We start from the raw sequence: 14,947 nt of genomic DNA on the forward strand, positions 1-14,947 counted from the left end.
TACAAATAACAGTGATTTGTGAATCTTGACGCTTTTATAGGAAATAGGTTATTGGGAAGGTTTATGCTGGGATGTTACAGAACTTAATTTTCATTTAAATTTCATAGATGTACTTGGTAGGAACGGGACTGAAAAATGTGTCCTGGATTGAGTCTCTAGCTCTAGGTCTCTAGCTGAGACCCACAGTCACATACCTTTAGTCCCATGGTACGTATTTATTCATGATTTTTCATAAATCCCAAACATGCCAGCAGCGGAAAGAAACTGAATATTTGTTAAAGATCTCTCTTCTGAAACTTTGTTTGGAATAGATATAGTGCTCATTTTTTTATCTGCCAACATATGTGGTCATGCATATAGTACAGAGATGGGCAGTATTTCAAATACATGTTTTTGAAATACACAATATTATTTTGTATTTAAATACCTTTGAAAATATATATATTTTTTTATATTAGATTCAAAGGTAGTGTATTAGAAATACTGCCCATTCCTGTACTGGACTATATGCATGACCACATTTGTTGGCAGATTAAAACATGCACACAGTATATCTATTCCAAACAAAGTTTCAGAAGAGAGATTTGAAATACTGCCCATGCCTGAATACTAAAGACTGAATAAATTAATTTTAATTCAAACATTTACTGATACATTATTAAAATAAAAATAAAAATGATCTGTTAACCGCACCTGAGCTAATGAAAAGTTGAACATTTATTAGTCAACAAAGATTAATTAATAAAGTACCAAATGTATTTCTCATTGTTAATGTTAGTTAAGGCATTGCCAAACATATTTTGGAACTACAAAAATACTAAGATTAAATGTATTTAAATACAAACTACAAAATAGTGTTTTGTATTTTCTATACAGGTCTTTGAAATACGGCCCATCCCTGCATGTGAGTGCATGGTACATGAGTAATAGTTTGATCCAGTGAGACTCAGTGATCTCATATGATACAGGTCTATAGATTAGGATAGAGAGTGTAAACCATACAGGTGTAAACCACTGATACATCATCTAAAAGCAATTTGGAGAACAGACCTGCGTTGTTACTATAGAAACAACAGTCACAGTGATGAGAGAAAGAAGATGCTCTAACAAGGTTAAAATCACTGTCATCCCCCAAAACTGCACCACACACACATGTCCGATAATAACTGTATGTATGATGACATAATCTCTGTGTCTTGTGAGGCCAGAGTAAACGGACTGCTGAAGTTGAAGCGGGCACAATCGCGTGCCAGAGTCGCGGCAGTGTGTTGGGAGTTTGGGTATATGTGCATGTCTGTAGATGCACAGCAGCAGTTTTCATCTGGGTGTGTAATCTGATCTCTGTAAGTTCATGTCAATGGGCAGGTGTTTTAATTGGTGTGCTGGGGATTGCGTGCGACAGACTTCCCAGTAGAGCCGTGGCAAGAATAAACATACGCACAGCATGCTCTGGAAAAACAATGGCTGATATGCACGAAATACAACACAGAGCAAAGAGTCCATGACAGAGCTTTCAGATGAATTATCCATCAGGGATGAGCACAAATGCAAAAAGCTTCAAACTGGAAATTTTAGTTATTGCGAAAAGAACCCTTTTTATCAGTAACAAGGGAGAAAGCACAGGACTTTCACCCTGTCAAAATCCAGACTGGGGAAACAAGCTCTTCGCTGCTCCTCGGGGGATGAGTAGGGGTGATCACTGTAATTCAAGAAATTAAATAGCCTTTAACATAGATTTCATGAATATACTGAACCTATTAAACAAATACGCTTCTGCACAGGAATCTGTGACCAAGCTATTGTTTTTTATCGGCACAAATTGTGTAGACTGAACTGAATTAAGCAAACTGTGGTGTTTCAAATTTAACAAATTGCAGCATTCAGCTTTGTTCCATACTTCAATACAGGTATACGTCCTTCTGGATTGAAGGGTGAGGATTTATGTGGCTCAATCTGTGCTTTAACTGTGTCCTCACAGCATAAACACCTGCAAACCACTGACCTGGGATCTCATTTCCTGAACACTCAAAAATCTAGTGGTCTTTATCTGAAATCCCCCTCTCTGTTCACTCAGGTCTGTTTTTCTCTTTGAGCACCATTCTTCTTGTTCCACTCCTTCCACTGAAACACACTGCCTAACAAATGCCCTGAAGGACAATATCCTCATAGCTGACTGATCTTCTCCAGAATAGCATCACACCTGACATCTCACCTACCTCTGAAAGAGCCACATGGGTATGCAAACCCATACCTGTCCCTCCACTGGGACAAACACCCCGTAATTTCCCAGCAATAACTATTTTGGTTCTTATTCCATTAAAATTTCAATAAAAATTATTTAGGGAATAGTTCACTCAATTTAAGCTCTTGGCAACTGATATGGTGCTTTTTCATCCATTTTGAAGCTTGAAAGGTACGGTTCCCGTACATTGTAATCATTGTAAGAAATCAAGTACTTCTCATGAGCACCGCATCCTGACACTTATGAACTCACAGTAGCCAAGTTTCCATCCAGTTTTGTCATCTATAAACAGAATATGCGTAAGAAAAACTTTTCTAAATTTGCTCTCTACAGCCTGTTTCCATCCAACTGGCCTTTTACTGATAAAATGCTGTGCATGATGACGTCATCCCTAAAAAATCTAATTATTGCATAAGTTTTGGTTTACAGCAAAAAAAAAAAAGCCCTTGAGCTGTTTCCATACATAATTTCACCTATTGTGTAAATTATATGGGCTAGTATATGGGCTCATTTTTAAACAAATCTTTATTATATAGCATTTTATTACATTGTATAGGCCTGCATAAAATAGTTTTAACAAGTCTCATGAGATTGTTAAATTACAATTAAATGACTTTTGAATTGATATGTGGCTGTGACCCAATAAAAGCACCTAAATTTGTTTTCATGAGATTAATTTTATACACACAAAAAGCAGCATAAACAACAGAACGTGAGGATTCACATGGTCATTGTATGCACCTGCAGCGCTTCTGCGAATTGAGAAAAACATAATAAAGCTATAGGCTATATAAAATAAATAAATAGGCCTATATGCAAAATATATTTTTCTACAACAATTAGCAGCCTGAATGCAGAATTTCGGCTCATTTTTGTGATGCACTCTTGAGAAAGTGGCATCCAGTTTGTTTCCTTTATTTTACAAAAGCACAATATATATATTTTTTTTTTACTGTGAATGTAAACAAATAAAGGAATATTTAGAATAGTTTTGAATAATGTCTAACTCTCATGGGGGTTCCACAGGGATCAGTTCTTGGACCCCTCCTCTTCTCCATATACACCACATTGCTGGTTCCCATTATACAGGCACAAAGTTGCTATGCCGATGACACGGAGCTTTACTTTTCATTACAACCAGATGATCCAATGGAAATCTCATCATGAATGAAAAAACATAACCAATCTAAATCTAGCAAAGACAGAACTTTCAAAGCCACTCCAACTATACAGCACAATTTCACCATCCACCTGGGATCACCTAAAATAGTCCCAAGCAGATCAGACAGAAATCAAAATAACCAAGTTAGCTTTAAAAACCAAGTCATTGTCATTTCTAGGCTGGACTGTTGCAATGCTTTTCTGGCTGGATTTCTCTCAAATATTTCAGATCACAGAAGCATAACTGGCCCAAGAGAGCCTGCATCACACCCCTTTCATCTATACTGCGTACCAGTTAGGGATTGCATCAAGTTTAAAATACCTATGCTTGCTGCTTTCACTCTCTCTCTAGTCTAAATTCCCTCCAGAAGGCTTCAGTTAGTAAGTAAGCAGTGCCTTGTAGTACAATCACAGAACAGCATAAAATCACTTTCCCGAATAATTCACTGCTCATTCACTATTCCTTGATGGTGAAATAATCCTTGACAATAATCAAGATATAGCTTAAAATCTCTTCTGTGACGAAAGAAAAAAAAAGAGAAAGAAAAAAAACGTTGCTTCTTTTCTTTCTGTTTTGTTTAAATAAACCTGTCTCATTTTTCTTGCAGTGCTCAGTGTCCTTGATGTGTGCTGCTGTGTGTGTGTGTGTGTGTGTGTGTGGGATGTTGTATTTGATGTGTCTTGTTTAAAGGGGTCATATGATGCTGCTGTCAGACACAGACGAGGACACAGAGGATTCAGTGATAAGGTAGTTTAATGTGAATCAGAGGTTTCAGACACAGGTGAATCTTGACACGTGGATAGAACGGTGACAACACAACTTCCCTTATGGTGAACGGTGATCCAGATGGTGCTCAGATGAAGACGATGGGGACAGGAAGACTGACGAGGATGAAGAGGGTTCAAGAGTTCAGGTAGGTTTAATAATGGCGTTCAGGCAAGTGAGGAGATCGGTGCAAGACCAGACGATGAGTGATGGTGACTGATGGCTTTATATGTGGTTCTGGTGATGATGCACAGGAGTTCAGAATTCGGGTGATTGGGGACGAGTGGGTGTGGCGTAAGTGTCCGATTCCGGGAGTGTAGAAGGTGTGGCTGTGACAGTCCCCCCTCCTCCACGGGCGGCTCCTGACGGCTGGGATCTTGTGCGACGACGGGGTCTACCTCGGCCACGGGGAGCGGGGCGGTCTGGATGGTCTTGATGAAAGTCAGTGAGAAGGCTGGGGTCCAGGATGTCGTTACGATTAACCCAGCAACGCTCCTCCGGGCCGTAGTTTTCCCAGTCCACAAGGTACTCCAGTTGAGGACCCCGTCGTTGAGAGTCGAGGATAGCTCTCACCCGGAAGATGTCGTTGTCGTCTACGATGGCCGGAGGAGGAGGTACGGCATCATCACCAGGTTCTGTGGATGGAGGAGACAAAGGTTCAGTGAAGGGTTTGAGGAGTGAGACATGGAATGAAGGTGAGATACGGTAGTGTGCAGGGAGTTGGAGTCTATAGGTCACTTCGTTCAGTTGCCGTTCAATAGTGAATGGTCCGATGTATCGGGGACTCAGCTTACGGCAGGGCAGTCGGAGGCGGATGTCCCTCATCGAGAGCCAGACTTGTTGTCCAGGTTGGTATTGCGGCGTGGGTCCTCGACGAGCGTCCGCTTGCTCCTTATGCCTCCGCACTGCCCGCTGGAGATGCACGTGAGCCGAGTCCCAGACCCTCTCGCTCTGTCGGAACCAGTGATCTACCGCTGGGACCTGCGAGGGCTCACCTGACCATGGGAAGAGCGGAGGTTGGTATCCAAGGACACATTGGAAGGGGGTGAGCCCGGTGGTAGATTGCTGGAGGGAGTTCTGAGCGTATTCGGCCCAGGGTAGGTACTGGCTCCAACAGTCCTGGTTACGGTGGCAGTAAATCCTCAGGAACCTCCCCAGCTCCTGAATCTTACGCTCCGTCTGGCCGTTGGTCTGAGGATGGTATCCCGAGGAGAGACTGACGGACACCCCTAGAAGACGGAAGAAAGCTGACCAGACTCTAGAGATGAATTGGGGGCCTCTGTCGGAGACGATATCTTCTGGGATGCGTGACGGAAGACGTTGTGGAATAGTGCCTCTGCCGCTTCGAACGCAGTGGGGAGTCCTTTGAGAGGGATGAGTTTACATGATTTCGAAAACCTGTCGACCACTACCAGTACACAGGTGTAGCCTTGAGAGAGAGGGAGGTCAGTCATGAAATCAATGCCGATATGGGTCCATGGACGTTCAGGAATGGGCAGAGGCACCAGTTTACCTTCCGGGAGTCTTCTAGGGGTGTCTGCTATGGCGCAGACGGAGCATCTTTTGAGGTAGCGGACCGTATCCAGAGCCATCGATGGCCACCAGTAACGCTGTTGTAGGAGCGAGATGATCAATACTCCACTGGATAGGACTAACTATCATGGCTGGAGGGAGGATTGGTTCTGGAGATTCGGGTTCGGGATCTGCTTGATGAAGACAGGAGAGGGCGTCGGCTCTATTGTTCTGGGAGCCAGGGCGATAGGTGACCTTGAAGTTGAATCTCGTGAAGAACAAGGCCCATCTAGCTTGGCGATGATTCAGTCTTCAAGGAGGTATTCCAGGTTCCGGTGGTCGGTTACCACCTCGAAAGGGAACTGGGCTCCCTCCAGCCAGTGACGCCATTCTTCCAGAGCCAGCTTAATGGCCAGTAGTTCACTGTTACCGATGTCATAATTCTGCTCCGCCGGGGATAGCTTCTTCGAGAAGAAGGCACATGGATGGAGTCGTGGTGGATTCCCCTGCCGCTGGGAGAGGACTGCTCCGACCCCGGTGGATGAGGCGTCCACTTCCACGATGAACTGGTGGCTGGGATCAGGGTGGATGAGGATTGGAGCGGTCTTGAAGGCTTGTTTGAGCAGGTGGAAAGCTTCAGTGGCCTCGGGGTTCCAGGACAGAGACTTGGGCCGGTTTCGGAGGAGAGAAGTTAGAGGGGAGCTGAGTGAACTGTAGTCCTTGATGAATCTTCGATAAAAGTTGGCAAAGTCCAGGAAGCGTTGAAGTTCTTTTATGGAGCCGGGTTGAGGCCAGTGTGTGATGGCGTCCACCTTCCCCTGGTCCATCTTCACGCCACATGGGTCGATGATGTAACCTAGGAACTGGACTGAGGGCGTATGGAACTCACATTTTTCGGATTTGAGGTAAAGGTGGTGTTTTCCCGGAGTTTTCGGAGTACGAGGATGACATGATGGATATGTTCTTGCTTGGATGTGGAGTAGATGAGGATGTCGTCGATGTAGACAATTACGAACTTGTTAAGGTAATCTCTGAAGACTTCATTCATGTAGTTTTGGAAGACGGATGGACTGTTGGATAACCCATACGGCATGACCCGGTATTCATAGTGCCCGGAAGGAGTGATGAAAGCGGTCTTCCATTCGTCCCCCTTCCGGATGCGGATTAGGTTGTAGGCGCTCCTCAAGTCCAGTTTCGTGAAGATCCTGGCTCCGCGTAGTTGTTCCAACACCGCTGGGACCAGGGGAAGAGGATAACTGAATTTGACGGTTTGTGAATTGAGGTGGCGATAATCGATGCACGGCCTCAAGCCTCCGTCCTTCTTGGCCACGAAGAAGAAGCTGGAAGCGGCAGGGGAAGTAGATGGTCGGATGAATTCCTGAGTGAGGGCTTCCTGTATATACTCCTCCATGGCCTTTTGCTCCGGGATGGACAGGGGATAGATTCGTCCTTTAGGAAGGGTTGCTCCAGGCAGGAGGTCGATGGCGCAGTCCCATGGCCTATGAGGTGGTAGCTTCGTTGCCAACCGCTTACTGAACACATCCTGGAACGCCCGATATTCAGGAGGGATGATATGATCCATCTTCGTGTCGGGGCTCTCCACTGATGTGGACTGGACCGGTAGGGAAGACTTCCTTAAGGGAGGACTGACCTTGGGGATTTTAGCTGGAGGAGTGATGCAGGTATGATGGCAGGACATTCCCCATTTCAGGATCTCGCCAGTGGGCCAATGGATGTGAGGTTGGTGGAGGTTAAGCCAGGGGCGTCCCAGGATGATGTCTGCGGTGGATTCCTCCAGCACCATGAACGTGATGTCTTCTTCGTGCAGGAGTCCCACGCAGAGGATGATTGTGGGGGAGAAATAGTGGACACGACCCTTGCCCAGCGGCTTTCCCTGTATGGTGGTTACTTTGAGTTCGACAGGGCTTCGGTGATGTTTGGCGTTGAGACGAGTTAAGGTTTGCCGGTTGATGAAGTTCCCCGCCGAACCGGAGTCAATGAGGGCTTGTACTGAAACAGAAGAGCAAAGGTGTCTTAGAGTAACCCAGGTCTTAGTTAGATGAGCAGTTTGAGGAGGTATATGGATGGTACTCACCGCTGGGCGTGGAGGTCGAACTGGACAGGATGGTAAGAGGTGTCCATCTCCCCCACAATAGAGACATAGCCCGGCGTTGATCCTCCGCTGACGTTCCGATGCGGACAGATGGTGAGAGTCCACTTGCATGGGTTCAGGTGCTGGAGGAGCGACAGATGGTATAGCGGGTGGAGGAAGTACAGCGGGAGTGAGCGGATGACTGGCAGTGAGTCTCTGGGCAACTCGAATGGATCTCTGAATGAGATTCTCTAGTCCTAGTGAGTCTTCGTACACAACTATCAAACTTTGTATCTTGTCATTCAATCCGTGGCGATATGCTGTAATTAAGGCAGTTTCATTCCAGCCGCTTATGTAAGCGAGAGTACGGAAGCGTATGGCATAATCACTCACAGATTCATCTCTCTGTTGGTGAATGGTAAATAATTGGTCATGGACAGACAATGCAGAAGTTTGATGGCCAAAGACGGATTTTAACTGGGAACAGAAGTTAGTGACGGATCCAAGGGCAGGGGAGTTCGAGTCCCAGAGAGATTCAGCCCATTGGAGGGCCTTACCTGAGAGTAGGTTGATGATGAAGGCTACTCGACTGCGTTCGGAGGTGAATAAATGAGAGTTGGATTCCATATAGAGGGAACATTGTATCAGTAACCCGCTGCAATCCTCCGCCGTGCCGCTGTATGTCGCTGGTTTGGCCATGGGACTCGCAGGGGCAACTGAAGAAGTGACCGGAGTTGTAGCGGTGTTTGAGTTGTTGACAGCCGGTGAAGAAGGGGGAGTTTGTTGCATCAGTGAGGACCGTACAGCGTGAACCAGTTGCGTGAAGGGATCCGCGGTGCGGTCCTCGCCCGTGTCCGAAGAGCTCTGCATGCGGTCTGGTCTTCTGTCAGACACAGACGAGGACACAGAGGATTCAGTGATAAGGTAGTTTAATGTGAATCAGAGGTTTCAGACACAGGTGAATCTTGACACGTGGATAGAACGGTGACAACACAACTTCCCTTATGGTGAACGGTGATCCAGATGGTGCTCAGATGAAGACGATGGGGACAGGAAGACTGACGAGGATGAAGAGGGTTCAAGAGTTCAGGTAGGTTTAATAATGGCGTTCAGGCAAGTGAGGAGATCGGTGCAAGACCAGACGATGAGTGATGGTGACTGATGGCTTTATATGTGGTTCTGGTGATGATGCACAGGAGTTCAGAATTCGGGTGATTGGGGACGAGTGGGTGTGGCGTAAGTGTCCGATTCCGGGAGTGTAGAAGGTGTGGCTGTGACAGCTGCTAAAAAGAATATTATTTTGTATATTTGGTGTAATGCAATGTGTTTATGCGGTTTAAGGTAAAAAACAAAACAAAAAAGAAAACATTATTTTCCATATAATGCACATTATTGTTTCTCCTCTATGCCCAGCCTTCTGAAACGCATAGATTTTTACAAAGCGCATCGGTCTGAAAAAGCTAGATGTGCTCTGATTGGCCAGCTATACACTGCATTGTGATTGGCCAAATGCATCAAGCGTGTGACGGAAATGTTATGCCCCTTAACATTACTATGCCATCTCCCAGGCCAGCAGCACAAGACTCAGTCAAAACTTGCATTTGAATCATCATTTGAATCACAAGTCCATTACAAACTACATTTGTTGCATCAAGTGGAGACATTACAGATTATAATGACTTACACTGTCTTTTTAAAGGGGTGGTGAAATGCTATTTCATGCATACTGAGTTTTTTACACTGTTAAAGAGTTGGATTCCCATGCTAAACATGGACAAAGTTTCAAAAATTAAGTTGTACGTTTGAAGGAGTATTTCTGTTCCAAAAAATACTCCTTCCGGTTTGTCTGTGTGACGTTAGATGGAGCGGAATTTCCTTATATGGGTCCTAGGGCACTTCTGCCGGAAGAGCGCGCGCTCCCGTAAAGCAGAGCACTGAGAGCACAACAGACTTCACTGATCAGAGCGAGAGCGTCACGAAATGTCACAAAAGGAGTGTGTTTTTGGTTGCCAGGGCAAGACAACCCTGCACAGATTACCAAAAGAGAAACAGCATTAAGGGACCAGTGGAGTTTATTTTTACAGAGCATCAACGGAGTTGTGCAAGTGTTTGTGTTTGTTCCCTGCATTTCGAAGATGCTTGTTTTACAAACAAGGCCCAGTTTGACTCCGGATTTGCACATCGTTTATTTCTTAAGGATAATGCAGTCCCAACGAAAAAGGGTCACGATCGTGTGTTGGAACCGCATGCGGTGAGTAAAACTGCTTCAAATATCTCTGTGTTGTTAACTTAGCTATCCGCGCGTAAGCACATCAAGTAAACAACATGCGATGTTGGCATCAAACTGCACTTTCCACATGTACAGCTTAAAAAAAAAAAAAGAGGACAAAGTGGAACTTAATCATTTTCCATAACCGCTAAGCAAATATATACAGTTTCAGTACATACCACATAGAGACGTCGTTGCTGATGCTGCTCTTGTTAAATTTCAGCCTCTGGATTCTGATTCTGGATCATAAATATACACTGAATCTGACTGTTAGCCGTGGTTTGTTTTGGATGTTTTTTCCCTCACGTTAATGTCACAGCTTCCAAACGCTCTCAACGCAAAAGCCTACTGGCGCTCGTGATTCTTTAGCTCCGCCCACACGTCACGCCTCGAGGCGCTCATGTTTTTCTGGGAAAAATCGGTACAGACTATCTTTCTCTTATAAATATAATAAAACTAAAGACTTTTTGGAGTTATGAAGGATGCAGTACTACTCTATAGGTACTCAAGATTAACAGGATATTGAGTGAAAACGAGCATTTCACCCCCCCCCCCTTTAAATGTTTTTGCATTTCTTGCTGCATGAACTGCATTTGTGATCAGAGAAATGACAAACAAGTGCTACTCTAAACTGCTCAAACCTTGCATGTGAATAGTCGGTATCACATTCTTTATATATATATATATATATATATATATATATATATATATATATATATATATATATATATATTAGGGGTGTAACGGTTCACAAAATTCACGGTTCGGTTCGATACGATACACTGATGTCACGGTTCGGTTCGGTATGTTTTAGATACAGCAAAATGTAAAAACATCTCAACTTTTCAGAATGCCGCAAGCGCACCGCGGGTCATGTGACAAGAACTAACCAATCTGCTTCATCCTTTTGTAACAACGTTGAAAGCTCAGCCAAGATGAAGGAACAGCTGATCATAGTTGTATATGGATTGCAATTTTGAAATAAATTTAGTAGCAGAGCTACTGCAAGCGATTTTTAGAGCTGCAAATCCATTTATCCTTTGCTGAAATTTCCGCAACCAATGAGAGCACGTCATTGTTGCTCAGCAAAGGCAGACGCCTCAGGGGCGCTTCTGCCCGAGCGCTTTGGAAAGGAGGAGAAAGACGTTTTTAGGCGCGATATGTGAATGGCCCCTAAGGCGCTCGCTCACTCAGCACGCGCTGAAGGCTCGTTGCAAAATGTCTAATGCATTTAACAGACCAGAAATAGAAGACACTCCAATAACCAACAGGTCTGGTGTTTGGGTGCACTTTGGATTCCCTGTAAGCTATAATGGTGATGACAGAATGAATGGTAAATAGTAAGGTCTCATATCCGCGGCTATAATGTAAATGTAACGTAAATGTAGCCTACCAATCGCCGCGGTGATCTCTTTTGCCCTGTTTGAGTCAGTTGGAAATGTATGACTAAATGCTGCGGGGATAGTTTGTTGCGTGTATGTTTCTCCTTTTATTCGTCTTTTCCCAGATACTGACATACTAAGGTGATGTCGGCGGAAATGAGTTGACATTTTTCAAGTATTCCCGCTGGTGTTTTTTTTAATTCCCGCTGGTGTACCCTATTGTCATGTAGCAGATGCGACCGTTGTTTTTTTATCCACCACTCTCTTGCCATAACAATTATAGCTTACAGGGAATCCAAAGTGCACCCAAACATCAGACCTGTTGGTTATTGGAGGATCTTCTTTTTCAGGTCTGTTAAACGCACTGGCCACCGCGTACCGGGCATGAACTGCTCGCTCACTCAGTGCGTACTGAGTGAGCGAGCGCCTGACTGAGTAGCCTAACATAAACATATAAGTTGGTGTTTTTTTTCTTATTCGGGGGTGTCAGGGGCGTTGCCTGTTACGTCGTTTGGGTTATTGGGCTACCTTGTTGAACGCATATCATTATATTTTCATATAATGCAATAAATTTCATATACTTTTTTTTAAATATATATATATATATATATATATATATATATATAATTAATTAGTTCAACGAACCGTTCGGTACATAATGCGTACCGCATACCGAACCAAAAGCCTCGTACCGAACGGTTCAATACGAATACGCGAATCGTTACACCCCTAATATATATATAGTTATGTAAGTACTATATATATATATATATATATATATATATATATATATATATATATATATAAAGTACTTACAGGCTGTGAGTCAGAAGCACCAGACTGTCCTTGAAAAGTCTAAACTGCCCAACTTTATAGAAACAGCCGCTGTGCCACAGACACATTGCAGGCTATGGTTCAGTAAACAGTCGTCATCCTCCCTAAAATGCGCTGCACACATCTGAATATTTGGGTTGAGCTGTTATGGGACAGTGTTTTAAATACAACTTAAACACTGATTTCTAGTCATGTCCTCTTTTGGAAGGCAAAAAACAACGGCTTTCACAATGAAACACACAACGACTCCACGAAATGCTGCCGGCGGCAGTGTAGATGAGTCTTAACTTTTATAAAGAATATCTCTTAGGATTTGAGACTTTAGTCTTTGCAACTTTACAGATCTTCTTCAGGACCAAGAGCTTGTAACACTCCAAAGAGAAAGGAAAATTTTAATAGCATTACATGACCCTTTAATGTGGCAGTTCAGATGTGCTGCTTGTGTGTGGTGAGTCTGTACCCTTCTGTGATACACACATTCACCTGCAGGCCAGAGCTCACATGTGCCAATGCAAGCCAATGTGTGTGTGACCGTTTGTATCAACACCTGCTGTACCAAGGTTGCATGTAAATGTGTCTGTGTACTTCCTCCAAATATGTTTGTATGTGTCTTCGGTTTCATTTACAGTAATTGGTGTGTCAGTTTACACCTGGTAACAGCTGTACAGCTCTGGACCTGTACACACCATATTCAATGTAACTTCATACACATAGGATAGTACTTTCTACATATATTAGATAGTGAATACTGTATAAATGAATGAATAAGCAGTTTTAGACAGTATAAGCATGAAATTGTAAAAACAATGTTTGGATGTGCCTAATTCTTGTGTAAATTATTATAGCAATTATTGGACCTTTTAAATTGTTTTAAGTCTAATAAAACAATAAATATTTTGTGTTTTCCATAAGAATGTAATGTTAAATAGAGAAAGGGTCCACTTACAATGTGTAGTTTGAGATAGTCACCTAACCCCGAGGAGCTGTTGACTCGCACCAGGAGAGCTTCCTTCAGATGAGTACTGAACCCCAGCGCCAGCCGATCGGCTCGTGTGCTTGGACGGTCGTGAGGTGGCCATGTGTATGTGATCAGACCACCGTCTCTCCCGAATATATATGTGGTGCCTGCTGCAGGAGACACAGATGAGCAAACAAACAGAGAGTTTATTTAATATAAATAGCATTAGATGCAGTAGATAGAAAGATGGATAGACAGAAAAGGAAGTTGAGGTTATATAAACATTTTTTTTGATTATGTTCTTCTCCTCAACATCTGTTCTGAGCAGTGAGTAGTAAATGATTCTTTGTTGAATGCATTTCAGTGAGCAGCAGTAATATATAGAACAAAGCACTTTCAAGCTCCATCTCTGTCTCTATTTCTTGTTCAGGATTTAGTTTATTTAGAGGTAGAACTTCTCTACGATCATGGAAGACTTTGCAGGTGTGTGCACCAACTTTACCTCAGTGCCTGACGAAAGTCTTACAAGAACACAGAAAAAGCATGGAGCTTTAACACATTCTGCACCAATCAATTATAGCAAAACTATATTCATAAACATTTTGGTGAAAATTGAGATCTTAATTGAATAACACAATTACTTATTGACTCAGCAGGCTTTAAACACCTCTTAAACACATCATACAGAGGCTTTAGTCATTGCAATGGAGTTTGTGTAGAGAGTGAAAGCAAGAGGAAGAGATATGAGTGAATTGCAGAGGCTCAGCAGTGTTGGGCAGTCACATCTCTAATAATAGCAAAGCTGTAAGATTAAGAGTGCTTCCACCTCACGGCTGAAAAATGTCAGGAAGATTTTCAGTAGCAAAACTGATAACACTGCAAGAAACCACTAACACGTTTTTGCTTGCTTAAATGTCTTTCTTTGTGTGTGTGTGTGTGTGTGTGTGTGTGTCTGTGAAAGATAAAGAGAGACAGCGGGATAATAAAATATGAAAAACATAACTAAATTGAAAAAAGAATCCCACATTTCCATTCTTTGTGCATTCTAGAGTTTTCTTTGTTTATTTTTTGATGTCAAAACATGCTGGCTGTAATTAGTGTACATCATTAGTACTGGAAATGACATCAGTGTGCAACTCACTCACTATACTTTAGCTAATAAACATTCGTAAATGCAAATATCAAATCCTTGTGTCTTCTTTTATTTACATTCTCTACATTTTTGTCAAAGTCAACAACTTTGTTACTCAACAGCAATTACCACAGATGAGAATCGAGAGAAGAAGAAATAATCACACAGAGGAAGTCAAGTGGAAAAAAGAAGGCAAGTTAAAATAAAAAATAGGCGTTAATAGAGTAACACCCTAAATGAATGGTCAGTCGTTCCTTAGACATCTGGATTCAGATCATTTTATCAGTCTCACACGTCTCTCAGTCAGGACTGTCAAGTGTGAGAATACACATCTCTGCTCGGTCAGTTTCACATCACATAATTAGTGTAAGAGATGAAATTCACATGTGTGGGGTGGGATGGCACCCTAGTCTCTAGGCCAGACCTTTCAGTGAATGGCAAAACTGTCCACACTGCATCTTATTCTGACCAAGACACAGCCACTTAGACAGGAAGAGACCATCAGACTGACATCACTTCATGCAAACAGTTGAGTTTTTATGTGCCACTTAGAAGCACATTTATTTGACATAGATTATATCACTATACTATTATTTATA

At 43.1% G+C, this 14,947-nt stretch overlaps 1 protein-coding gene across 1 annotated transcript in view; it reads right to left on the reverse strand.

Annotated features, from left to right (window-relative positions):
- Positions 1-14,947, reverse strand: part of LOC113113105 (neurexin-1-beta-like) — a 65,225-nt gene that overhangs the window by 33,739 nt on the left and 16,539 nt on the right. Inside the window, exon 2 of the mRNA XM_026279273.1 lies at positions 13,205-13,386. Within this exon, the coding sequence (XP_026135058.1) occupies positions 13,205-13,386 (182 nt within the window). The remainder of the gene's footprint in view (positions 1-13,204; positions 13,387-14,947) is intronic.

Source organism: Carassius auratus, chromosome 13, assembly GCF_003368295.1.
Source record: "Carassius auratus strain Wakin chromosome 13, ASM336829v1, whole genome shotgun sequence".
In the NCBI taxonomy this organism is placed as follows: Eukaryota; Metazoa; Chordata; class Actinopteri; order Cypriniformes; family Cyprinidae; genus Carassius; species Carassius auratus.